The sequence below is a fragment of the Melanostigma gelatinosum genome (genome assembly GCF_949748355.1).
Source record: "Melanostigma gelatinosum genome assembly, chromosome: 21".
In the NCBI taxonomy this organism is placed as follows: Eukaryota; Metazoa; Chordata; class Actinopteri; order Perciformes; family Zoarcidae; genus Melanostigma; species Melanostigma gelatinosum.
The window spans coordinates 15298937-15323518 of NC_136654.1; the positions used below are offsets into that span (position 1 = coordinate 15298937).

Below are 24582 nucleotides of genomic sequence, written 5' to 3' on the forward strand. Positions count from 1 at the left end.
GAGGACGAAAAGACAAAACACCCTTAAAAAAAGCCTCAATTAGGAAAGTCCACGGAGAAGCAGAAGATGATAAAACAATGTCTGAACGGTGGCGAGCCGGCGCGTAAATGCTGCCCGTCCTCATCATCCACGTTTGAGCTGAAACGTGAACTTGTTTGACATGTTTGAAGACTGCCCCTCTCTCTGATGAAGGAGGGACTCTGTGACTTGAACATGTACAAGTTATCTGGTGCGCACGAGACCTCCCCCAAAACGTTTTGGCATATAAAAGGCAAGCTAACTCATTTGTTTAGGCAGTAGGGAGTTTCTGCTAGGGTCTGGATTTGGAATTACACACACCGGACCCTACGTTCTATGAGTGGTGTCTGAGAAGAAAAAAAGGATTCCCCCTTTGTCTCAAAGAATCTACATGTCTAATATTTAGACATGTTCAGCTTTGTGGATATTCGGTTAGCGCTGTTGCTCAGCGCAACAGTGCTATTGGTGAGAGGTCAAGGCGAGGATGACAGTAAGTATCCCTTTCAAACATTGCTTTGAGTTGTTTTGGGACTGTGGCACCCTCGGGATGTTGGAGAGCCCACAAAGGATGCTGAGCCGTTTGCTGGAACTTAAGTCCTCTGTGGGATACGTGACTCCTGTGCGCTTTAGGTTGTGAAAGTTGTTGCACAGTGAGGCGTTTTGGTGATTTTTTTTTGGGGGGTGAACTGGACTCGAATAGGAGTTTATATAACCTTTTCTCTATTATTTGCTGCTCTCACTGACGTGCAGATACAAGCTCACTGTGCGTTCTGCGCGCTGGAGCGCAAACCTTGAGGGGAGCAGCTGCACTTTCTCTGATGCGCAGTGACAGGACATTGAGTTCAAATAGAGTTGAGGCAAAGCACAAGCATATATCAAGTTAGAAAATGGCAAAATCCATTTAAGGAAGTCTTATTTGCATTTCGTTTGTAGAGTAGTTTTCGCCAGTTTTAGCAAAATCGAATCCCAGGTGACAAAGATGTGCCAATGTCTGTCGACTCTAGAGCACTTGGATTTTATCTCAGTAGTTTCAACACCAACGCATCAAAAAGTAAGCAAAGTTTGTGGGGGGACCAAACCTGATTGAGTGGAGACATTATAACTGTTTTAAGGTTGAACTTGTGCAAAAAAGCTTCATACGAATGTCACACTGAATTAAACAACATAATTATCCAGTTTGTGTAAAACTTGGTTTGGTTAGGTGAAAAATGAGACAATGGAAAAATCGCCTAAGTCTGAAAAAAAAGTCGAGACATCAATTTATCACCAGGCAGAGAAGGGTGCGGAAGATCTCGTTTTGGAGGTTAACAGCGCCGCTCAGTGGCAAACACTGGAACTGTGCATCCATCCTCCAGAGGCCCAACCACACATCCACCAGCTTGAAATGTGATTAGGCCCAGTGCAACTTTCCACTCAGAGTTTTTGAGGAGAAAGACTTGAATTACGTCTGATCAGAAATGTTGTATCGTGACTTTTGCTACATTTGTTCTGTTGCATGATACGGCCTGTATTCTAACATTTACCAGGCCCAAATAATGTATACTCCGGTTAATGAACACTGGTGTTATACTTAATTAAAAACAATATATTCCTGCGGATAATCAGTGACTAAACACCAGATTTTTTAAAGATTTTAAAAAACTCATTAAAAGGGTGTTTCTATGACTTATTCTGCATCTTGAAGCCACAATATAGCTAAAATGACACGTTGAAGAACGGATACAAAAAAAAACTTCTGCAAAGTCCCTGTAAGGAAAAAAACACCCATGAAGGTTACGTGCCAGAAGCCAGAGGCCAGAGCTGATTACTTTACAGTCTCAAAATTGAAAGAACAAACAGGTCTACATTCATAAATAACTATTTTTGCTGAATATCATGTTGCTTTGTAGACAGAGTCTGGTGTCTGATCTAAGCCTATTGGCCACTTCTGGTTCCCATATGATGCACACCTGTACAGGTGTAGCGAAGGCTCAATTAAATCTTACCACATATTGTACAGAATTCAGTTTACTGATGCCAAACCTAATTTGCAAGAGATAATGTCAGGATGTTTGCTCTGTTTTTAAAAATATTTCTTCTTAATTGATACCAAAACTCACCGTGTTTTTTTTATCCTCTCAGGCACATTCGGCAACTGCAGATTGGATGGACAGTTGTACAACGACAAGGATGTATGGAAACCAGAGCCCTGCCAGATCTGCATCTGCGACAGTGGAAGCGTCATGTGCGACGAGGTGATCTGTGAGGACACATCCGACTGCGCCGATCCCATCATCCCAGACGGAGAGTGCTGCCCAATCTGCCCCGAGTCCGATGGTACTTCACCTTCATCCACCCTCACCAATTCAGTGGTTTAATTAGCTTTGTGGCGCCACCTAGTGCCTCCCACTTCACCTCTGACCACCCGTGTCTCTCTGGTCACCAATGGACTCAAGGCCCAAAGCCTGCCTGCTCTCCTGAGGATTTTCAGAAAATAACCGCTTTGGATTTACCTTTTGTTTGTCATTTTCAATAAGCATTATTTTAACGGTGGATTTAACCTGCTCTTTGGGGAAGTCTGGCAGTGCATATTACATTTCCCAACATGCCGGCCTCACATGAAGTGTGCAACAAACGTCACTTCTCCCATAACAACATTTACATCATTTATTTTACTCCTTTTCCACGACAGAAACATCAACAATCCAATAAATATGCATGTTTGTCAGTAATTCTATGACATGATGTAATCACGCTGTAATCAGCCCCGACTCCCTGCCTGGACCTGCCACTCAAACATTTACATTATTTTGTAAATGTCCAAAGTTATGAATGTGTCTCTCATAAATGTTCAAGAGGTGTTGACGTTTTCTTTTTCTCCGTTGCTTCTATAGGACCCCAGGATCCAGGCGAGTTTGAGGTACTTAGCTCTTTAAAATTGCTTCTTTTTTTTTTTTTTTTACATGTGTGATTATAGTACGTGTCTCTCTTTGGACATGCTGGCATGGCCTGGTGAAGTTAGTCATTACACCTGCTTATATTCTAGATGGTGCACGTTTTAAAGTCTGGATGAAACATTGCAGTGTAGCTTATCACCATTTTTCTGTCTGTCCATAGACAAAAACTGGAGAAACTGGCACCAAGGGAGACAAGGTAGGTTCACTTTGCCTTTATTGATTTTCTTGAGTATGATCATTTTCTGTCAGAGAAAAGTCAGACTGACAATGATTCTCTTTTGTGCTGGTTATTGTTTTAAATTGACTGATTCAATTCTAATAAACGTATCCTTCGCTATACATTTCAATAATCATGATTTAAAATGTGAAAATGAACACAGCGGTGTTACATCTTTGCTGAGCTAATTGAGTCGATACAAACTAATCTAAATGCTGTTCAGGCTGCTATGACGTGATTGTTCTTAATGACCTTTAATAAATAGGTCACAAGGTCAACAGGTCATCAAAAGTTGAAAGTTCAAATAACGGGAATTGATTTATAAATTGATGGATTAGTATGAAACAACATTAACATGATAATTGTGGAAAACCTAACTTGTAATCAAACACATTTTCAACCTTTTTGCAAACGTGCGGGATTCAAAAGCAGCATTGCTGCACAAGTACAGCAAGTGGAACTTACAGATATGTGCAGTGTAACAGTGTAATTTGTTTATATAAATAATGATTTCATAGAAAAGACTCGTCTACTTTGGTTGGGTTATGAGCTATAATCAGGTTTGCATGAAGAAGATTGCTAACCGACTGTGTCTGCCTTACCTTTCGACAGGGTCCAACTGGTCCTCCTGGCAACGATGGCAACGATGGACAGCCTGGGTTCCCCGGCCCTCCCGGCCCCCCTGGCCCACCTGGCCTTGGCGGAGTAAGTATCTCCATGTCCCGACATACAGGAAGCCTGGTATTGCGTTTTACAGATGACTCGACTCTGTTTACAAATGAGACACCCCTTTACAAAATACAAATCATCTCTCTCATTCAAATTCTTAATTTTGCACAAGAGAGGTCAGCAGGAGAGGCTTTGTGGTAGACAGAAGCAGCTAGGAATCTTTATTTCAGCACTGGGAGTGCAGACAGCTCCCTGATCCTCAGGTTTCAGGTCTGGGGAAACCGCAGAATATCTCGTGTCGATCTCACCAGTTTATTCCGTCAGTGACACACAAAGCCTTTATAACATTTTACCTCAATATCTGTGCAACAGAATCAAATATATCGCTCCTCTGCCGAGATAGAAACCTTTATACTGTAGCATGTGATTCAGTGACTTTAACTCTGAAGTGTTGTTTCCCAAAGCTCAGTGACTAATCTCACTCTTTATCTTCTCCCGTTACAGAACTTCTCTCCTCAGATGAGCTATGGTGGAGACCACTCCAAATACGGCGGCGGCGAACCTCAACTTGGCCCAATGGTACGAAGCCTTTTGCTCTTTCTCAGTCTATCTGTATTGCTAAAGTTCCTGTTTAGACTAAATAATAAAGAGAATCTAACGGATCTTTGTCTCATCTTCATCAATAGGGTCCCATGGGTTCTCGTGGTTCTCCTGGACAAGCTGGCTCCTCTGTAAGTATTCCCTCATTCTCATTTTCACAATAAACTTTCCTCAACATTTCAACAAAAGATTTGGCCATTACCCGAGCTCCCTTTCTTTGCTCAGATATGTGACACTGCATCTACGATGAATGCATAAACATTAAACATGAATATCTGTTGTTGTCCATCAGGGTCCTCAGGGTTTCAACGGCCCCCCTGGAGAGCCCGGTGAGCCCGGAGCCTCTGTGAGTATACACATTTTTTATTTCTGCTTAATAAAAGTTTCTCTTTATTTGAGAGGAAACCCTGAAATCGGTGTGATTCCATTTTAAAAACGATACTTTTCATGTATTTGTTATTGATAACATGTTACTTCCTGCGCTCTACTTCCTGTTGTAATCACTGACACACACCACGTTTTGCCAGTTATAAATACCCTCTCTTCTTTACCCTTAATGACAGTGAATATTCACACACTTACTTCAAATAGCCAACATTAATTTGGTGCAAATCCGTTTTTTGTTGTTGTTTTTTAGGGTCCTATGGGTCCTCGTGGTTCCGTTGGTCCGCTTGGAAAGAACGGAGATGATGTAAGTGATTTATTGATTGTTTTCATCCCTGCTTGTTGTCATTACTATTCATTTATAACCAAAGGAAAGACATTTAATTGGTCCTTCCAGCACGATACCGTTGTCCATGTTGTTCTGAATATGTCACAAATTCATGAAGGATACATACGTAGTCTTCTAACCTCCTCTCTGTGTGTCTTCAACAGGGTGAGGCCGGCAAAGCTGGTCGCCCCGGTGAGCGTGGAGCCGCTGGCCCTCAGGTGAGTGATGCCCATTGAGGACAAAGTTCAGGAGCTGGTCGGCCGGAAATTAATCCTAAATTGGCATTTATGTGAAACCTGTTGGTCAGCAAAACAATCTGATGGTTTCTCTTCGTTTTTCAAACCATCAGCACATTTTTAGAGTCATTTCAAATGATTTTCAAACTCTCTAGTTGCAGAAAGACCCTTATGTTTATTACAGGACGTTCTCATGCGTGAGACATTTGCCTGTTGCTTCTGAAACTTAGTTATGAACTCGTCACTTGATTTCCTCCTGCAGGGAGCTCGTGGATTCCCAGGAACACCCGGTCTGCCCGGTATCAAGGGACACAGAGTGAGTTTGGATGAGCATTGATTACAAAAAGAAAACTTTAACTGTGACGTTGTAAAGAGAGGTGACCGACCCTGATTGATTTTGTGCACAGGGATTCAGCGGTCTGGATGGAGCTAAGGGAGACGCTGGACCCGCTGGACCCAAGGTAGGACAGCAGGATGCGCTGTTGTCGAAAACAAAGCAGGAATTTCAACATAAATTGAACCAAAATTTCACTCTGAATCAAATCCCTCCTGTATTTGTCCACAGGGAGAGTCTGGTGCATCTGGTGAGAACGGTATCGCCGGCGCCATGGTACGTTTTTGTCTCATCTCAATCAGTTTATTGACACGTACATCCCTCGAAGGTCTCACTGAGTAATAATAATGTCAAGCTAATATTGTCCTGTTTTTTGGGGTCTTTTTTAGGGTGCTCGTGGTCTTCCTGGTGAGAGAGGCCGCCCTGGACCTTCTGGATCTTCTGTAAGCGCTGCTATTCCTCTCATGCTATAAAAAATGATATGGTGTTAGTCGATACTTTGATACAAATATGATTCCTGCAAATCACTTCAACTGATCTCCTCCTCCTCCGCAGGGTGCCCGTGGTAATGATGGCAACACTGGCGCTGCTGGACCCCCTGTAAGTATTATTTTTGGAAATATAAAATTGTGTGGTGACATCTTTGCCTAAAGCTCCACTAAAAGGTTTTGATGCTCTGTAATTAGCATTCCATCACATTTACAGATGTCTTTGTGGATGTCTGCTAACGTCATGATTATTTTTCAGGGACCTACTGGACCTTCCGGTTCCTCTGGATTCTCCGGTGGTGCTGGTGCTAAAGTAAGTCTCCCAATACATTTTTAATATCCAACACATTAGTTCGTTCTTATTGCATCGATGGGTTTTATTGTCTCATCTATTGTTTTTATTCATTTTTACCTGAGTTTGTCTTGCTTTTGTTGGGCATCCTGTTGTTTTATTGCCTTGCTTTTGCTTTGCTTTGTCTCTCAAAGCACTTTGTAAACTCTTTTTTTTTAAAGGTGCTATATGAATAAAGCACCTTTAAAGTTACCTATTGTTAAAGTTATTATTATTTGACCACAAACATTATTAAACCCTTTAAAATTGCAGCTACTACTTGGTCCTTCAGACAGGGACACTATTTCAACGTCTCAGCGCCTCGCCTCCTTTGTTACACACCTGACTCGCTGTCTCAGTATCTCCCTGGTGTTGTTCATTAGTACTGAATTAAATCTGGGGACATTAACAGTCTATAAAGATTAAGCCCCCGTCCCTTGTTGTTGGTAGTCGACATTGAAACTTCTCCAAAATGCTAAATCCACATGTAACAGATCAATTATCTCCACTTTACACCGTCAGACCATGAAGTCAGCATGGTGTAAAACCGAAAAGTAAATATTTGGCCTAATATTGCGTCTCCCAGGTGAACCCTGTAGCCACCTGATGGCATCAGCAGACCTCTAATAGCGCCTTCCTGCTGCTGCGTCCCTCCTCTCTGTGACATCCTGTAACTCCCCCCCCCACGCATGGTTATTTTCAGAATGTATGCAATGAGCCAATTTAACATTAGTGTGGTGGTTTACTCTCTTTATTAGTACTTTCGAAATCAAAGTGCAAGCTGTATTATTTTGAAGAGATAAGACTCTAAAATGATTTCCCACTAGTATCAATGGACTAGGACAACATACCACAGTTTTACAGACCGTTAACGTGTCTTTACAACGTCATTGAATTGTATATTTAATCTAGTTTGGTGTTGACGTGCCAAGACGGATCATTTGCTTTTGATTTATAATTGATTGATTTAGATACTTACAATATTCAAGTTGAGACGTTGCTTCCCCTTCACAGGGAGAGAGCGGTGTCGCAGGAGGCCGTGGACACGAGGGACCCCAGGGAGCCCGTGGTGAGGCTGGTAACCCAGGACCCTCTGGAGCCGCTGGAGCTGCTGTGAGTAGAACCTGGACTTAACAGTGTCAAATCTTTCTCACATGGCAAGGATAAATTAAAAAAATGCTAAATGCAATTCACTTCGTCTCTGAACAGGGTGCCGCCGGATCTGATGGCTCCTCTGGTGCTAAGGGTTCTCCTGTAAGTATCATACTCACTGATCACGTTGACGCCGCTGGACTCCTGCACATGAAGTGTTCCTGACACCCCGACTCTCTAACCCCGTAGGGTAACTCTGGTATTGCTGGTGCTCCTGGTTTCCCCGGCTCTCGCGGTCCTGCTGGAGCTCAGGGAGCTGTTGGTGCTCCTGGTTCCAAGGGTAACAACGTGAGTAGGGCTGAGCATTGGCGAGAATCTGCCGACCCGATACAACGATTCAATATATTACGATATGTTGTCATTGTGATTTATCTATTCTTCTTAAATGTTACAGAGACCTGACAGCCAACATTAAATGTGTGTATGTGTGTGTGTGTGTGTGTGTGTGTGTGTGTGTGTTCTGCCAACAGGGTGATCATGGACTCCCTGGTTCTAAGGGAGAGCATGGTGGCAAGGGAGAAAATGTAAGTTTCACAATTCATGAATTTTTTTAACATTCTGCGTGTTTTAGTTGTTGTTGGATTAAGTGTTTATTAATGACCTTGCTTTCCTTTTTTTCCAGGGCCCCGCTGGAGTTCAGGGACTTCCTGGCCCCTCTGGTGAGGAGGGCAAGAAAGGAGGACGTGGAGAGCCCGGTGGTGTTGGAGGCCGTGGACCCTCTGGAGAGCGCGTATGTTACTTCTTCTTTCACATGAACCTCTGTTGGATACTGTAGATACTGCATCCAGAAGAACAGCGCACTTTTATCGCGTTACCACTGGGAACAGCCGTGATGTTACATATCCATCTCCCACCGTCTTAAAATCATGCTAATCATGTTCATCAGTGTTCTTTGAAAAGCCTCGTGCACATTTACAGTACGCTAAATTCCCAGGGGGATTCACAGCATGAAGTCTGAGCATTTACACCACAGTTACTAACCTGGTTGGCGTCTCTGCTCCTTCAGGGTGGCCCTGGTGCTCGTGGTTTCCCTGGATCTGATGGAGGAGTTGGTGGCAAGGTGAGCATCTTACCAATGAGTCCACAACCAGGCCAGGTTGTCAAACCTGGTTCTGGCTTAACGTGTTCACACCTCACATCAGAAAACCATAACAGACATAAGCAGAGATCGAAGTAAATGAATCCTTCCAGTTAACTGAAAGTAATTTGGGTCATGAACTTGACCCACTTGTGCAGACTTCCCCTGACTCTCGTCCCCACTTGTCTGACAGGGAGGCCCTGGTGAGCGTGGTGCCAACGGTCCAGCGGGAGCTCAAGGATCCACCGGTGAGTCTGGAAGCTTCGGTGCTCCTGGCGCACATGGATCCAAGGTGAGATCTGCCACATGTTTCTTTCTGTTACGCTCTTTTTAATCTTATAGCAATGTGGAATACACTCAATATATGAACGTTGTTCGTCGTCATACTCACTGAATGGCCTTTCTCTCGACAGGGAGTGACTGGTAGCCCCGGAAGCGCCGGCGCTGATGGAAAGAGCGGACCTGCTGTAAGTACCGACTCACAAATAGTTTCAAAGAGCTGAACATGTACTCCATGCAACGCAAAAGAAATGCAGCTTGTAAACAATCCATTTAATCATGATATGAGAGTCTCTCTTACAGTATTCTCCTGTCTTCTGGTGATCTTTAGGGAGCCACTGGACAAGATGGACGCTCCGGACCTCCTGGCTCTAGTGGAGCCAGAGGACAGCCTGGAGTTATGGGATTCCCCGGACCCAAGGGAGTTAACGTGAGTTCAGGGCCACACGCATTTTGTCTGGAAACAATCGTCCTCAGAAGGTGCATTTGAGAGGATCCGTCCTTGCTAGTTTGTCAATTGATTGTACAACAATCATATAGATACTATGCAGTTTGAGAATATGAGATAAGCAAGAGTTAAGCAATGTCTATTTTTGTGTTGAAGTCTAAGAGGAAACACTGATGTAAAATCCCTTATACGGCAGATGTAAGTGTGAACTTTGTTCTTTTTAACAGGGTGAGTCTGGTAAGTCCGGTGAGAGAGGTCCCTCTGGTGCTGGTGGTTCTGTTGTAAGTACTAACGATACAAATGAAACTCCTACAGTGTAAACAATATTTTCTATCAAAATGAAAGTGCCAGAAATAGCACAAAAACAGTTGATAATTGGTTTTGGTAATGTTTTTGTCCACAGGGCGCTCCTGGCAAAGATGGTGACGTTGGTGCTCCTGGACCTTCCGGTGTTGCTGTATGTATCTCGTTAAACTGAACTTAAGCTAAACCATGAAAGCGTCACACGGTTTCTCATCGTTGGCTTCGCTTCTTTCTTGTTCAGGGACCTGCTGGAGAGAAGGGAGAGCAGGGATCCGGTGGAGCTAGCGGATTCCAGGTAGGTTTTGAGAGTGCTGTCTTCTGTTTGGTTGACGTAGCTCTGAGCCGTGCCACTTGCTAACCCTAAACATCTACCTCTCCTCTTTGTGCAGGGTCTTCCTGGACCCCAAGGTTCTACTGGTGAGACTGGCAAGCCTGGTGATCAGGTGAGAGTCACGATACCATGCACTGTGTATTTCATTTCGTGGAAGATTCTCGTGGGAGATTCCTCGATTAAATGTCTCTTTCTCCCCTCTCCCTCTTCTGTTCAGGGCAATGCTGGTGAGCCTGGACCCTCTGGCCCATCTGGATCAAGAGTGAGTTCATCCTACATTTCGGAAACACAGCATTGTCCTCGTCCACGGTAAACACGGTTCCTCTGGTCTTTAGCTATGTTGGTCATGACCCATGTGTCCCTTCTCTGCGTTAGGGAGACAGAGGTTTCCCCGGTGAGCGCGGTGCCAACGGCATTGCTGGCCCAACTGGAGGCCGTGGTGGTCCCGGACCTGCTGGTAACGATGGAGCCAAGGTAGGTTAAAAAAAAAGTAAAACAAAACTCTTAAAGTTGAAGAAGTTCTCAAACAGTTCTTGAAATGAAAAATAATCAAATGTAACAATGTTAATTATCAACAAGTGTAAAAATACCAATATATAACAGGCAAGTCATTTAAAGAAAGACCCACTTTTCTGACCCAATATGTCAGAAATAATACACAATAGATGAAGTTATCCAGCATTATAACACCTACATAACACATGCAGGGTGCAAAGGTCAGCAAAATCTAAACCTTTTGTCAAATATTAATATCTGCTGTACCACCTCCTCATTTTAATATTTAATGAGGAAATATATTTGAAGCCCTTACAGCGGACCGCCAGTACTTTAGTTATTGTGTAATATTTTCTCGAATGAGTCATTCGCATGAAAGCGTCACCTGATCAATGATGTCATAACATGTGATCCGGTGTATACCGGCTTCAGGATATCAAACACTTCTCATATCTATATTCATACACATATATAACTGAGATGAGTGTGTGTGTGTGTGTGTGTGTGTGTAGCATGGCCAAATCAAACAACTGACATGACTTTTCTTTTCTTTGACATTGCTAATCACGCACATGTGCACTCGCCTGTCCTCATATATTTACATTTAAAGGGCAGGTTTTCTGTTTTTCATCCCAGACCTCATTAACATGTTGCTTTCCAAATGATCCTTTAGTTTTCATGGCTTCACTGACAAAAACAACAACATGAAACCGTGTGCACAATCACCTAACATTGTTGTCCACTGTGTATTTCACTGGAGGGTTCACCTGCAGCTGATTGAATATGATCAACAGATGATGATGTGTATATTTCTGTGTGTGTGCAGGGAGAGCCTGGTGCTGGTGGTGCCCCCGGTGGTCAGGGATCCCCCGGTATGCAGGGAATGCCCGGTGAGCGAGGATCCAGCGGTCTCTCCGGAGCCAAGGGAGAGAGAGTAAGTACCACACCTGTCCTGTGTGTCTCGCAATTAGTCAGAATTGATTAATAAAATGTAAGCAAGTAAAGAATCAGCCACATACAAATGAGTAACGTTCTCTCTATTCTCTCTTCAGGGTGATGGTGGAGCTAAGGGAGGTGATGGTGCCGGCGGCAAAGATGGCGGGCGTGGTATGACCGGTGCTATCGGAGTCCCTGGACCCCCTGGTAGTCAGGGTGAGAAGGTGAGACCAGGTTTTAACCTACACATATCAGTTATCCAGGTTCATGATCTTTGCTGGATTGTTTTTCAGCATATTTGTTTCCATACGTTTATACACATAAAATGGAGTCAAATTTTTCAGGAATGAGACGGCATGCGTCTGTCATAGAACACATACTATGCTGTCGATATTTTAGATTTAAACTTGATTTTTCTGTTTCTGTGGTAAGACTCCTGATATAAGTGTTGGATGACTGCTGACCTGTTTGTCTTCTCCATCTCTGGTTTTAGGGTGAGGGTGGTGCCGGTGGAGTTTCTGGACCCACTGGTCCTCGTGGTTCCTCTGTAAGTACACCTCATCAAGGACTAGAAACACAAACTGGATCTATATCTTCAGTATAATATATGCAGAATATGATGAGAGGTGTTGTAAATGTAGACGTAATCATGACTGAAATGTCTTCATTACTTTAACAGGGTGAGCGTGGAGAGACCGGACCTTCTGGACCTGCTGGATTCGCTGGACCTCCTGTAAGAATCTCACATGTTACATTTTAATCCGATATCTTTAAAGCTGGACACAAGAAAGCAAGTCGTGTTGAACTGTTTCTTCCCTTACCCTCCAACCTCAGGGTTCTGATGGTCAGCCTGGTGCCAAGGGAGAGTCTGGTGACTCTGGACCCAAGGGAGAGGCTGGTGCTTCTGGACCCGGCGGACCCGTTGGAGGCTCTGGTCCTCAGGTAAGCCCACATGCCACATATAATGCATTATATAAATGAAATCATGAAAACTTCTTTAGTTTTACTTCAAGAGTTCAAGAGTTTTATTTCATTATAGATGCATTTTATGAATTATTTTCATGTGGTTATGTTTGTTCCCATGTTGTAAAACTGATTTTCTTATTGTTTTTTGTCAACAGGGACCTTCTGGCCCATCTGGACCTAAAGGTAGTCGTGGTGGTGCTGGATCCCCTGTGAGTATCCCATCAAAATGTGGGATTTTGTACAATCAGGTGCCACAGTAATGATGATGATGGTGGAACCAGTGATGCTGTTTCAAGCTGCCATCTCTGTTGTCTCTTTGCGTGTGTAGGGTGCTACTGGTTTCCCTGGATCTGCCGGCAGAGTTGGACCACCTGGCCCCTCTGTAAGTTTCACCTAGTCCACATAACCAGCAGTAATAACCAACACAGTCTGTTTGTACATCACCATTTACTGACCTGAATCTGCGTGTCTCCAGGGAGCTGGCGGACCCCCTGGACCCAATGGACCCGTCGGCAAAGATGGAGCAAGAGGAAACCGCGGTGAGAGTGGTCCCGCTGGTCGCCCTGGTGAGGTTGGTGGTGTTGGACCTTCAGGACAGGCCGGAGAGAAGGGATCTTCTGGCTCTGACGGAGCCCCTGTGAGTTATAATTCTGCAATAGATGTTCTGTCAAGGTAGTTCGAAGCATAAAATGTCCGACAGTGATTTTTTGTATTATGCGCCTGCTGACTCAGCGCTGTGTTGTTCTGTGCAGGGTACCTCTGGTATCCCCGGACCCCAAGGTATTTCTGGAACTCGTGGTATTGTCGGTCTCCCTGGAATGCGTGGAGAGCGTGGTTCCAGTGGTCTGTCTGGACCATCTGTGAGTATCCACCATGATCCCATTGACACTCAACAACTGAGCCAAAATGGCATGATATTGACGTAACTTCAGACTATATCAAGTACAAAAAACAAACTTGCATTCTTTCTACTGGCCATCAGGGGGCGACTCTTCTGGTTGCAAAAATAAGTCTGATTGGATAGAAGAAAATGACCCTACTTTGGTTGTACTTAGCTCCACCCTCTCGTGTCACTTCTGGTTGCAAATAAACAAATATGGCGACAGACAAAATGCTGAACTCAAGGCTTCAAAACCGTAGTCCACAAACCAATGAGTGACTTTTTGGAGACTACGTCCACTTCTTATTTACGGTCTATGGTCAGGCAGTTCCTTAAAAAAACAGTAACATTCCCCAAAACTGGTGTATCTCAAAACTATCTCTGACACCAAATCACACACATTTAAGTTATGAGATCGTCTTTCAATAACCGATGTAATACTTTTCACTTCCCTTTGCTGAGCTTCCCCTGAAAATGTTTGGAGCCCCCATGGGGTGACCCGCCTCTCACTTTGAAAACCTCTGCTACAGATTACTTCTGAAGCTCTCCTCAGAACTGACCTCTCTTGTTTCTCTTCAGGGTGAGCCTGGAAAGCAGGGACCCTCTGGACTTCTTGGAGGACGTGGACCCCCCGGACCTGCTGGACCCCCTGGACTGTCCGGTGCTTCCGGAGAGGCTGGTCGTGAGGTACGAGACCTGTAGAGTACTTGGACAGCAGGGTCTCTCATATTTTAATGCATTCAGTGGTTCACGGGGCCTGTATTTGAGCTGTTACGATGATTGACCATCCTCGCTGCTCTTCCACAGGGATCTGGCGGTCACGATGGTGCCCCTGGTCGCGACGGAGCCACTGGCCCCAAGGTAACCCTCCTCCTCTGGATCCAGCATTCTCAACTTTCTGCTGCGTTTTGCTCGGCCATATTATCTTCAGTACAGCATCACTTCCCAATAGAAACGAGATTTTAGCTGCCCAGCATTGTCTCACTGGAGATTTGCCCCCTATAGGGAAATCGTGGAGAGGGTGGAAATGCTGGACCCCCTGGACCCCCTGGTGCTCCTGGAGCCCCTGGAACTGCCGGCCCCTCTGGCAAGACTGGTGACCGCGGAGAGTCTGTAAGAACCTCTCCCTGCTTATCTGGAAATATATGTAACAAAAGTGCAGATAACGTTTCATTTGATCTGATTTATTTTCACCCTCTCTTTTCTTTAGGGTGGCGCTGGAGCTGTCGGTGCCGCTGGCCCATCTGGTGTCCGTGGTCCCGCTGTACGTTTCATCATCACATAATATGTTATAATATAACAACATAAATAAGCACACGATTTGAGCTATCGCTCCAGTCTTGTGTTGAATCCTGATCGTATGAACCTGAGATTGGCTTGTTGACCTCCTGTTGTTGTCGTTCAGGGCCCTGCTGGTGCAAAGGGAGACAGAGGAGAGGCTGGTGAGGCTGGAGACAGAGGACACAAGGGACACAGAGGATTCACTGGCATGCACGGTCTGTCCGGCACCGCTGTAAGTAACTGTGCTTAAAGTGGTAGAGAAGCAAAACATATCAACTTCTCACACTTTACAATGTAAACATTGTCTCTTAAATGTGTAATATTTGATATTCATATCTTCTTCTGCCTCTAGGGAGGCTCTGGAGAGAGAGGACCTGCTGGCGCCTCTGGACCTGCTGGACCCAGAGTAAGTACATCTCTTTTATAAATAGTTATTTATACAAAAAATGAATTCACTTCCAATCTGGTCTTTGAGACCACTTAGAGACTCTGTCTTTCACTCATTAAGTGATCATGTGGCTTTTTGCTCCATAGGGACCTTCTGGATCTAATGGTTCCCCTGGTAAGGATGGCATGAACGGTCTGCCTGGACCCATTGGACCCCCTGGACCTCGTGGTCGCAATGGAGAGATGGGACCTTCTGTAAGTTACACTGCGATCTTTGTTTTAAGCAGTTACTTGTACATTCAGACACTTTCTGTGTGTCTGCAGTTTGTAAACCTCTGGTGTCACCAAACAGGGACCTCCCGGATCTCCCGGACCTGCTGGACCCCCTGGACCTCCCGGTGGTGGATTCGACTTCGTCAGCCAGCCCATTCATGAGAAGGCACCCGATCCCTTCCGTGGCGGCCACTACCACGCCGACGATCCCAACATGATGCGCGATCGCGACATGGAGGTCGACACCACCCTCAAGACCCTGACTCAGAGGGTCGAGAAGATCCGCAGCCCCGACGGTACCCAGAAGAGCCCAGTCCGCATGTGCCGTGACCTGAAGATGGCCCACCCTGAGTTGAAGAGCGGTGAGTGCAGATCAGAGCCCCCATGCAGCTTTTAGATAAAGATGAGGATGAGATTTAAACCGTTTTATGTTCCTCTGTTACAGACCTGTACTGGGTTGACCCCAACCAGGGCTCCATTCTGGATGCCATCAAGGTCCACTGCAACTTGGAGACTGGCGAGACTTGCGTCTACCCCAGCGAGTCCAGCATCCCCATGAAGAACTGGTACCTCAGCAAGAACATCAGAGAGAAGAAGCCCATCTGGTTCAGCGAGTCCATGACCGGTGGATTCCAGGTAAGAAGTCAAAAAAGAAAACTCTCCCGCACAAAAACAAATCCTCCTTAGAGTGGTTAGACCATAGAATATGTGCCATTGAGTGACATTAAAGGATGTGCACCCTTCACCTCCTTCCACCAGTTCCAGTATGGCACCGATGGAGCTGATGCCGAGGATGTCAGCATCCAGATGACCTTCATGCGCCTGATGTCCAACCAGGCCTCTCAGAACATCACATACCACTGCAAGAACAGCATCGCCTACATGGACTCCGCCACCGGCAACCTGAAGAAGGCCGTGCTCCTCCAGGGATCCAACGACGTCGAGATCAGAGCCGAGGGCAACAGCCGCTTCACATACAGCGTCAGCGAGGATGGCTGCACGGTGAGTTTATTATTTTACAAGTTTCTAAAGAGAAACGAGAGACGCGAAAGACGGCTCGACTTTCTTGAGCGGGTTTCTGACCTTTTTCTCCTTTTTGTTCCTCTCCGCAGTCACACACTGGCACATGGGGCAAGACAGTCATCGACTACAATACATCAAAAACATCCCGCCTGCCCATCATTGACATTGCTCCTATGGATGTTGGTGCACCTGATCAGGAATTTGGCGTCGAAGTTGGCCCCGTTTGCTTCTTGTAAAAAGGAAGAAATATGGACATGACATTGTTGTTTTTTTTCTAGCAGTCATCTCTAAATCTTTTTTCTATGCATTCAAAACTCATTCGGCTGCCATTGGTCCACATGCTTAAAACCACTCTGCAGAAGACGATGTTTGTGTTTTTACAATCAAGTTTCTGGGACTGCTACTTCAACCAAAACCAACCACAAGGACACTTTAAAAATAATCTTTTGTTTCCACTGGCAACAAGAAAATAATATATATACTTGTGTAAAATTTCCCCCTGGAGATTGAGAAAAAAAAGATCCACACACGCAATGAAACACAGGTCACTTTTGCCATTTTTCTACCACTGCGGAAGGACATTGAAAACAACAAGTGATGTGTACCATTTTTCTGGTGTTGAATAAATTGTAAAAAGTGTGAAGTGTCTTCTTGTTCTAAATTCTTGAGGAAAAAGAAAACACCTGAACGTTGCTCAGACAAAGACCAGCAAAAAGAGCCAAAACAAAGAAGCTCACCTTCATTGCAATATGTAGATGGCTACCTCATTACAAGAAGTCACCCCAGTTATTTTTCTCAAAGGAAAAGGGAATTTTTTACACAAGTCTATTGTGGGGAAATCAAAAACATTCAAAGGTGCTATTACCATTTCAGTGAGGTCCAGATATTGGTGTTTGATGGTGAAACTCTCACTGTCATACTGTAATTATTGCCACTAATGCCTGCAGAACCTTTGGTGCTACTAAATTGACTCATTGTCTTGTTGTCTATGCAGAGCAATTGTTTTCTTCTTAAGTGTTCTGAAAAGGTGATGACTGCAGATGTAACGCATGCAATCATGTCTTTGTAGATACAAGCAAGTGACTCTGGTTCAATATCACTTCCCTGCACATTTGTTCAGTGTTGATCCCTCTGTCTGTTTGCCCCCTGTGGAAAAACATCTCTTCACTAAAACAAAAAAAAGAAACAGCACACATCTCCCACCCTGTTGTTAATGTTGTTTGTTGATGTCTTTCGCGAACGGTTTCTAAAAAAAGAATTTGAAGCAGACCCACTTTCATGGTTTAAAACAGAGATTCTGTACTTATTTTGTACATGTATAATACATTGAGATGTTTTTAATTATTTTTGGGTGCTGAAATAAAGCATGTGAAGTGGTCTACTCAGTGGCTAAGTTTTCACTGTCCTCTTTTGCAACTGTTGTGAAACTGAAATCAGGTGTTAGGAGAGTTACTTCTGAGCTGCATTGTACATGTTCATAGAGAGAGAGAGGGAGAGAGAGAGAGAGAGAGAGAGAGAGAGAGAGAGAGAGAGAGAGAGAGAGAGAGAGAGAGAGAGAGAGAGAGAGGGAGAGAGAGAGAGAGAGAGAGAGAGAGCAGGAGGCATTCATGACACATTGAAATAGAGTTAAAATAGGCTTCAGGAATCAACTGTTCCACAACAATTGCACTAAGAACATTTCTATTAAGCAGCAGTGAAAACAAGGCCAATATCCAATAATCCAACCTGGCTTTTCTTCATCAATACACACGCAATTGCTACTTTTTTTAATTAAATCTACCAATTAGTTCCTTTAGAAATCGGAGCTAAAACTGTATAAAATGCAGCAGACAGCAAAAACCAATCATTAATCAAACATGCAGTTTTCTTGTCACTTTCTTTTCCCACAATCACTTTAAAATAGGGAACTGGATCTGCATGAGAATGAAGTTTGTCAACAGACCAAACTGACAACAAGAGAGGAGACGTGTGTTTCGCCTCAAACCTCCCAAATCAGACGTAGACACACCGGCGACCCCTTCTGGGAGTCGAGTGCAACAACAGCCAAATACAGCGGAAATTCAACACTGAATCAGAAGGATCAGAAAAGTGCTGCTGCACTCTCTGATGGTTTGACATTTTCAGGTTTCACTTTGAGCCTCTGGCCTCCTTCCAACAGCAAAAGAAAAAAATGTAAATGTAGACGTCGCCCTCTGAGAAAAGATTGAACCGCCATTCTTTAACAGTGATATAAAGATGATGTGAAGGCGATAGAGCACTGTTCATTTTGACACTTTAAAGCAGCTTGACATGACCATGGAGCTCAGCCAAAGTGATGTTCATTCACAGCTGTTATATTTTCATAGATTTCAGAGGTGTGAAGAGGTGAAATTACCAATCAGCAAAGATCAGGATCACCTAAAAGATGACTCTCTGAAATTACAGACATGAGAGCTTCTTCTACTACTACTACTAAAACATGTCTGTAAAAAGCTTTGTAGGATAAGTTCACAATTCTTCAATGAATTCAATTGGGATATATAACTTCCGCATAACGTTGCACCTTTCATTTTGACCATCTTGGTCATATATCTGTGGATTGTGGGTCAGAACAGCATGCCAGCTTGCATACTGCAAAATGCGACAGGATGCAGGAGAACATCCTGGTATTTTTGGCGCAGTGCATTTGACATATGTATTGGGACACACTAAATCATTTTATGGCATACTAAATAGTATGGTAGTATTGGAAGACACATCTTTCACAAATCAATGTTTTTTCTCATGTTTTCTTATGTGACACAGTTGCGACCAAGCATTGCTATTTTTTATCAAATATACATTTGTGTTTGTTTAAATTTTGGCATTGGAAAAAGCTAAGCTTTCCTGGTTTTAGCATGTGACTCAATTGCATTTGTGATTGATTAATCCTGCTTTAAACCCAGAGATGGGCTAGATGTGGGACCTGAATTTAGAAACCGTTGACATTTTAGGCTTTGCTGACAACAATGAAGAATGTGGCTTTTAATATTTTTTTATTGGTCGAGAAAGATGGGGGAATATGGACAATCATAAATGGCAAATAACAATTTGACAAACTACACTCTTATTTTATTCTAATGGCACCGAAAGAAGAAAAAAACACATGATCTCTCACTGAAAATATCGAACCATAGACTGCATGAATGACTCTTCATCCGTCGTTCTCATTTCCTGCAAAAGCGAACAACGTGATGAGTCCGTGTTCTTGGAATCATTAATAATAACCCAAGAAATAACATAAAACACAGAGCATGCAGTGCAGTGTTGTCGGAGAAAGTCCCACGAGCGGGTTTACCTGGGCAGCGTGTCACTGTATGGATCACTAAGACAGCAGGAGAATAGAAAGAAATGTGAAGAATTAGTATTTTAAAGTTACATAACAGTAATAATGATATCGATGAGCGTAATAATCTGTGAATCGGAGGGCGGGGTCCTTACTGCTGGGCCATGATGAGGGGGATGCTGTCCGACTGCAGCGGTGCAGCTCTGTCTCCAGTCCGGCTGTTGAACATGGGCAGAGTGGACAGAGGTGAAGGAGCGCCGCGGCCTCCAGCCATGCTCCTCAGCTCATCGCTGTTCCCGTGAATAGTGTGGTGGTGGTACAGCTGAATTCTGCAGAAAAACACATCACATATCAAGCCTGTCGCAGTTTGAGACAATTCGAAAAACATTGGAAATTGAAACAAAACCAAAACGCCGCAAACGTACTGAGGACATGAACAGCAGCAAAATGTACTGAGCATGTGAAAAGTAAAAGCATTGATTGTGCAGTAAAATGTTCCCTCTATACCTCTCTGGATAAAGTACAAGTACCTCAAAATTTCACATAAGTACATTGCTTGAGTAGATGCACTTGTTATGTTCCACCACTGATCAATGCATGTTGGTGACAGCATCAATCAGAGAACAGTGAACAGTGAACAGTGTACTTACTGGTTTGTTCTTGCATTCCTTTTTTCACTGAAAAAAAGGAAGAATAAAGTGTCACCTCTGTGTCACAGTTTATCAGGATCAATCAAAAGCTTTGAGTATTTGCTTAAAGGGTCAGTTCACCGACATACCGTCCTCCTTACCCCTCCTGGAAATCCACTGCATCGGCTGCATGAATGTCCACAAGGGGCAAGTGGGGGGAAATGTTTGGCAACGTGGCCGAACTGACCCTTTCATTTTTTGTTCAGTAGATTCAAGACGGATGCATACACTCCCTCTCGTTTGCCAAACATGATGAAGGCCAGCAGCAGACAGAGGATGATGGCGAGGATCAGGGGCACGATCACCGTCACGATGTAGTCCGGGAAGAAGTCTCTGCTCGGGGGGGACTCGGGAGGGTTGAAGTCACCGCCGTCCTCCAGAATCCCCGAACCCATCGTGGGAGCAGGAGGAGCCGGCTGCCGCTTCGTCAGATCGAACTGCAGGGAGGAAGAAGGGAAAGCGACTGTTGTTGGGATTAATCGTAAACTACTTTGGTCTTCGGTTAATCGTGAAAGTCATTTTTTAGAGCAAAAATGTCAAACGAGAATTTGCTGTTTTTCTTGGTCGTACATGAATTGAAGGTCTTTGGGTTTTTGGAAAACAAGATTTTTAATGACGTCAACTTGTGCTCTCAGATAATGTAATGGGTGGTTTTCACTGTTGTCTGATGTTTTACAGACCAAACAATTAATCAATTATAAAACCCACCATTAGTTGCAGCCCTAACTTAAGTTCAGGACTCCTCCAGTGGGCCTCCAGATCAATTGAATGATATATATTTTAAATCAAAGATAGATGGACTTTCCGTCTTTAAAAATAACAACTTTTGCATACAAGTCTTTCATGTAAAGTCACTAAACAAACAGGTTGATCGTATATTTTCATCTCCAGGCCTCACCAGCTCCGTCTTACACCAGGTGATACAGTTGCTGGGAATGCTGCAGAAGTTACAGCCTCCTGCCACCTTGACTTTGTCCCCGGCTCTGCACTGCTTTTGATGCTCTGGTGTCGTCACCCTCAGGAGACAATCTGAGAAATACTGCTCCGACCCCACCTTCACGTACACACTGACACAGAATGAGACGTCCGTGAACACGCAGTCGCTCCAGAGCTTAAACTGACAGCATCTCACGTCTCTGTGTTTACCCTTCAAAGTGTCCCGCAAGAGGGAGGGGGACTCTGCCGCCTCGGTCGAGGGCGTTGGTGATATTGACGATTTCCAAGGCCTCTGTGTCCCACAGGTTCTGCACATCCTGCTTCATCTCGTCCTGAACAGAAGAGGGCAGCACCTTCTCAATCTCCCTCAGCTTGAGGAAGAACTCCGCTTGATAGGGCAGCATCTTCTCTGTGAGGGACAGCAGGGACGTTACTGTTGCACTCCCTGATTTAACTGCACTTGCATTTGTGATGTAATCTAAATGAATCTTACCCGCAGTGGCTTTGATTACGAGTATGTGTCTGGCCGCTTCATAGCTCCGTTTGTTGATGGCGTAGATCTGCCAGAAGAAGGATGAGAGTTTTCATCTTACGGTACTTCACTGTTTGTTTGTGATGTTTGGGGCATTCAAGGATATATCTGCTTCCCCTGAAGTCTACTTCTGTATTAGTTTTCCTACATTTCCCATAATGCCTTAACCTTCTTCAGCGTGTGTATTCATCTGTAAATACATCTGTAGAGCGAGGCTGAGAAAACCTGACCATGTTGGGCTTTATGTATGGACATAACTTATAAATATGTTCTATGATTTACAGATGTTTACTGAAAAGGGCAAGTAAATAGAGTGTATTATAGTTGTATTGCTGACATGTTTCTGCTGTATTAGCATGTACAAACTGTGAAACTATATTTATTCCAACCTAGACCTGTATTTTGAGTGATTACGATGGAAGATTTGTAACTTTTTGTCGGCACTTGTGTCATTTCTTATGTATTTTTGGTTCGCTTTATACTTTCTAAATTGGCAAAATGAGAAGAAGAAAGAGGATAGCGTGTATGTGAGGTAATGACAGTTTAAATGGTGCTAAACAAAGACAAAAATGAACCAAAGTCAACCTGGACTCCAGATGGTAAAGGCTGTAGTTTGTTAATATAAAGAGTGTTTATCATCAGAAGTGGATCTGTAATCTGTGGTTACATCCCAAATGTTTTTCAGCTATAATACATTCTGTTTAATTGAGATAAAAGTGCCACTTATCTCTTCTTCAAAGCCATGTTTCTTCCTGCATTTTTAATGTTGATTCAAAATGACAGCGTTAGAGAAAACCCCCAAAACCCTTTCTCTTGAGGGTCTGACGGCAGGATCTGACTTTTACCACCGACGTGTCAGAAAGCTGCATGTTTTTCAGATTGGTCTCCACTAATCATATTTATGTTTGGCCCATGATCAAAAGGCAATCTAAGGGTATATATATATATATACAGCCAAATGAGGCCATAAATGTCACGTGCAGCATGCTGACAGTGTTCACTTCATACCTCAATTACACTTTTCCCTGGAGACATTGGCGTGCCGTACAGGAAGCCATTATCGTAGGGGTGCCTTTGGGTGAAGCGCAGCCACTCCGGGAGGTCTGGAAAAGTCTGTCGGTTGCACTTAAAAATCATGGGGTCATCGTACAAGCGCCCAGCTTTATAAAGAGGAGTAAAGAGATATCAAAAAAAGAAAGCATATTTCCTGTAATATTGTCTAATAATGACAAAATAAACGATTCTTACCGTAGAGTCTGGACAAAGGTTCAAAGTCATTCTGGAAAGTCTCCCTCAGCAGCTCATATGTGAAGAACCTCCCCACAGGAATGGTGACTTTGATCTCTGCACTGGCCTCAAACAAACTGACAGCACAAACTGTGACAAAATGTAAAAGAAAAAACACCAAAAGATTGATCTAAATTGTCAAACAAAACCTTAAATGTGACATTGAAATATGACAACACACGACACGGTGAAGTCTAAGAGTTAAAGTCACACAATCCTTGGAATCAACACCAAATGCTTATAACACCAGACGTGGTATTGAAAACAGGCTTTCCAGAGGTGTCATTATACACAGAGTTAAATTGTTTTTTAGGAATAAAACTCGCCTGTTAGACAGAAGACCCAGCTCCGGCAGCCTGCCATCTTGTTTGGCCTGTGATTGACAGAGCCAAGCGGAGAGGGGCTCAGTCACAGCCAAAGACATGTCAGAGCTATTTTTAACTCGCTCACCTCATAACATCCGGGGGCATCTGTGAATGTGTGAGTGGGGGTAAATAAAGATATGGTGATATAAAATTATATACTGAGTTACTTTATAGGCATGCTGAAAGAAACTACGTATAAGTATACTTTTGAGGTACTTAACTTGAGTATTTTCAGTTTCTTTAAACTTCGACTATTACATTTCAAAGGAAAATATTGCACTTTTTACTCCAATAAATTCATCTGATGGCTACAGTTGAATACAGTCGGTGTCACTACTACCTTACTGAAAAGTGCATCCAGTTTGACAGCCCTTCCGTCTTTTCAGGGAATACTCCTGCAGTTATGTCCTTCAGACTAGACCGTCAACTGCTGTGAGATAAAGTAGATAATGAGATAAAAGGCAAAGTGGAAGGACAGTTATGAAATGAAATCTCTCATGGTGTTCTCAATGTGTTCACATCAGTGTGTTGTGGCCGTGTACATAAATCAGGCCCTCATACAAAAATCATAAACCAAAAAGGGAAACTCTTTGTCTGCCTTCAGTGATAATGTTTAGTTTAGCACAGATGTGTCCTGCAAATGACGGATGTGTAATTGGCTGCAGAGGTTTGACGTGCCTGAGGTCTCACTGGGTCCTAATGCTAGTCGAGTTGTCTGACAGACACACAGACACTTTGGTAGTTTATATTCATTGTTGTCAGAAGACTTCTCAAGGACTGGTGGGTGATAAACTGTTTACTCCTCAATTTCTCATAACAGGGTTTTATAGACGCGTTTGACATTATCCATATGTGCAATAATTAATATATATCATTATACCTGATATAACCATTGAGCTAAACACCAACTGTTGTCATTTTAACAATCTGATGTATTAACTTTGACCTATTTCAACCATTATTCATTATTTTTAGCTAACATTTACAACTGTTTATCCTTTATTATTTGGCTGTTTCTATTTTTTTCATTAGTTAAGTTGGGCCTAAACTCTATTTTCCATGTAACAGTTAACGTATTTACTTTACTTCTGTTGAT

At 43.6% G+C, this 24582-nt stretch overlaps 2 protein-coding genes across 2 annotated transcripts; one reads left to right on the plus strand and one right to left on the minus strand.

The window, feature by feature from the left end:
* Positions 1-282: 282 nt before the first annotated feature.
* On the plus strand, positions 283-17761 carry col1a1b (collagen, type I, alpha 1b). The gene is made up of 51 exons (XM_079293501.1): positions 283-508; positions 2140-2334; positions 2892-2917; positions 3115-3150; positions 3784-3876; positions 4345-4419; positions 4527-4571; positions 4733-4786; positions 5078-5131; positions 5317-5370; positions 5651-5704; positions 5796-5849; positions 5954-5998; positions 6112-6165; positions 6278-6322; positions 6470-6523; positions 7556-7654; positions 7751-7795; positions 7883-7981; positions 8164-8217; positions 8316-8423; positions 8700-8753; positions 8965-9063; positions 9185-9238; positions 9382-9480; positions 9726-9779; positions 9902-9955; positions 10043-10096; positions 10191-10244; positions 10350-10394; positions 10508-10606; positions 11454-11561; positions 11680-11787; positions 12057-12110; positions 12243-12296; positions 12398-12505; positions 12685-12738; positions 12858-12911; positions 13005-13166; positions 13282-13389; positions 13989-14096; positions 14217-14270; positions 14415-14522; positions 14620-14673; positions 14815-14922; positions 15043-15096; positions 15225-15332; positions 15430-15712; positions 15796-15986; positions 16110-16352; positions 16463-17761. The coding sequence occupies exons 1-51, from the start codon at positions 427-429 to the stop codon at positions 16607-16609; spliced, it is 4359 nt and encodes a 1452-aa protein (XP_079149627.1). The 5' UTR covers positions 283-426; the 3' UTR covers positions 16610-17761.
* Positions 17434-23521, minus strand: sgca (sarcoglycan, alpha). The gene is made up of 11 exons (XM_079293502.1): positions 23448-23521; positions 23083-23211; positions 22843-22994; positions 21796-21862; positions 21513-21711; positions 21265-21433; positions 20595-20803; positions 20328-20354; positions 19833-20006; positions 19690-19716; positions 17434-19565 (listed from the first exon to the last, which is right to left on the minus strand). Exons 1-11 carry the CDS (start codon positions 23482-23484, stop codon positions 19559-19561), a joined length of 1197 nt encoding a protein of 398 aa, XP_079149628.1. The 5' UTR covers positions 23485-23521; the 3' UTR covers positions 17434-19558.
* Positions 23522-24582: the final 1061 nt, after the last annotated feature.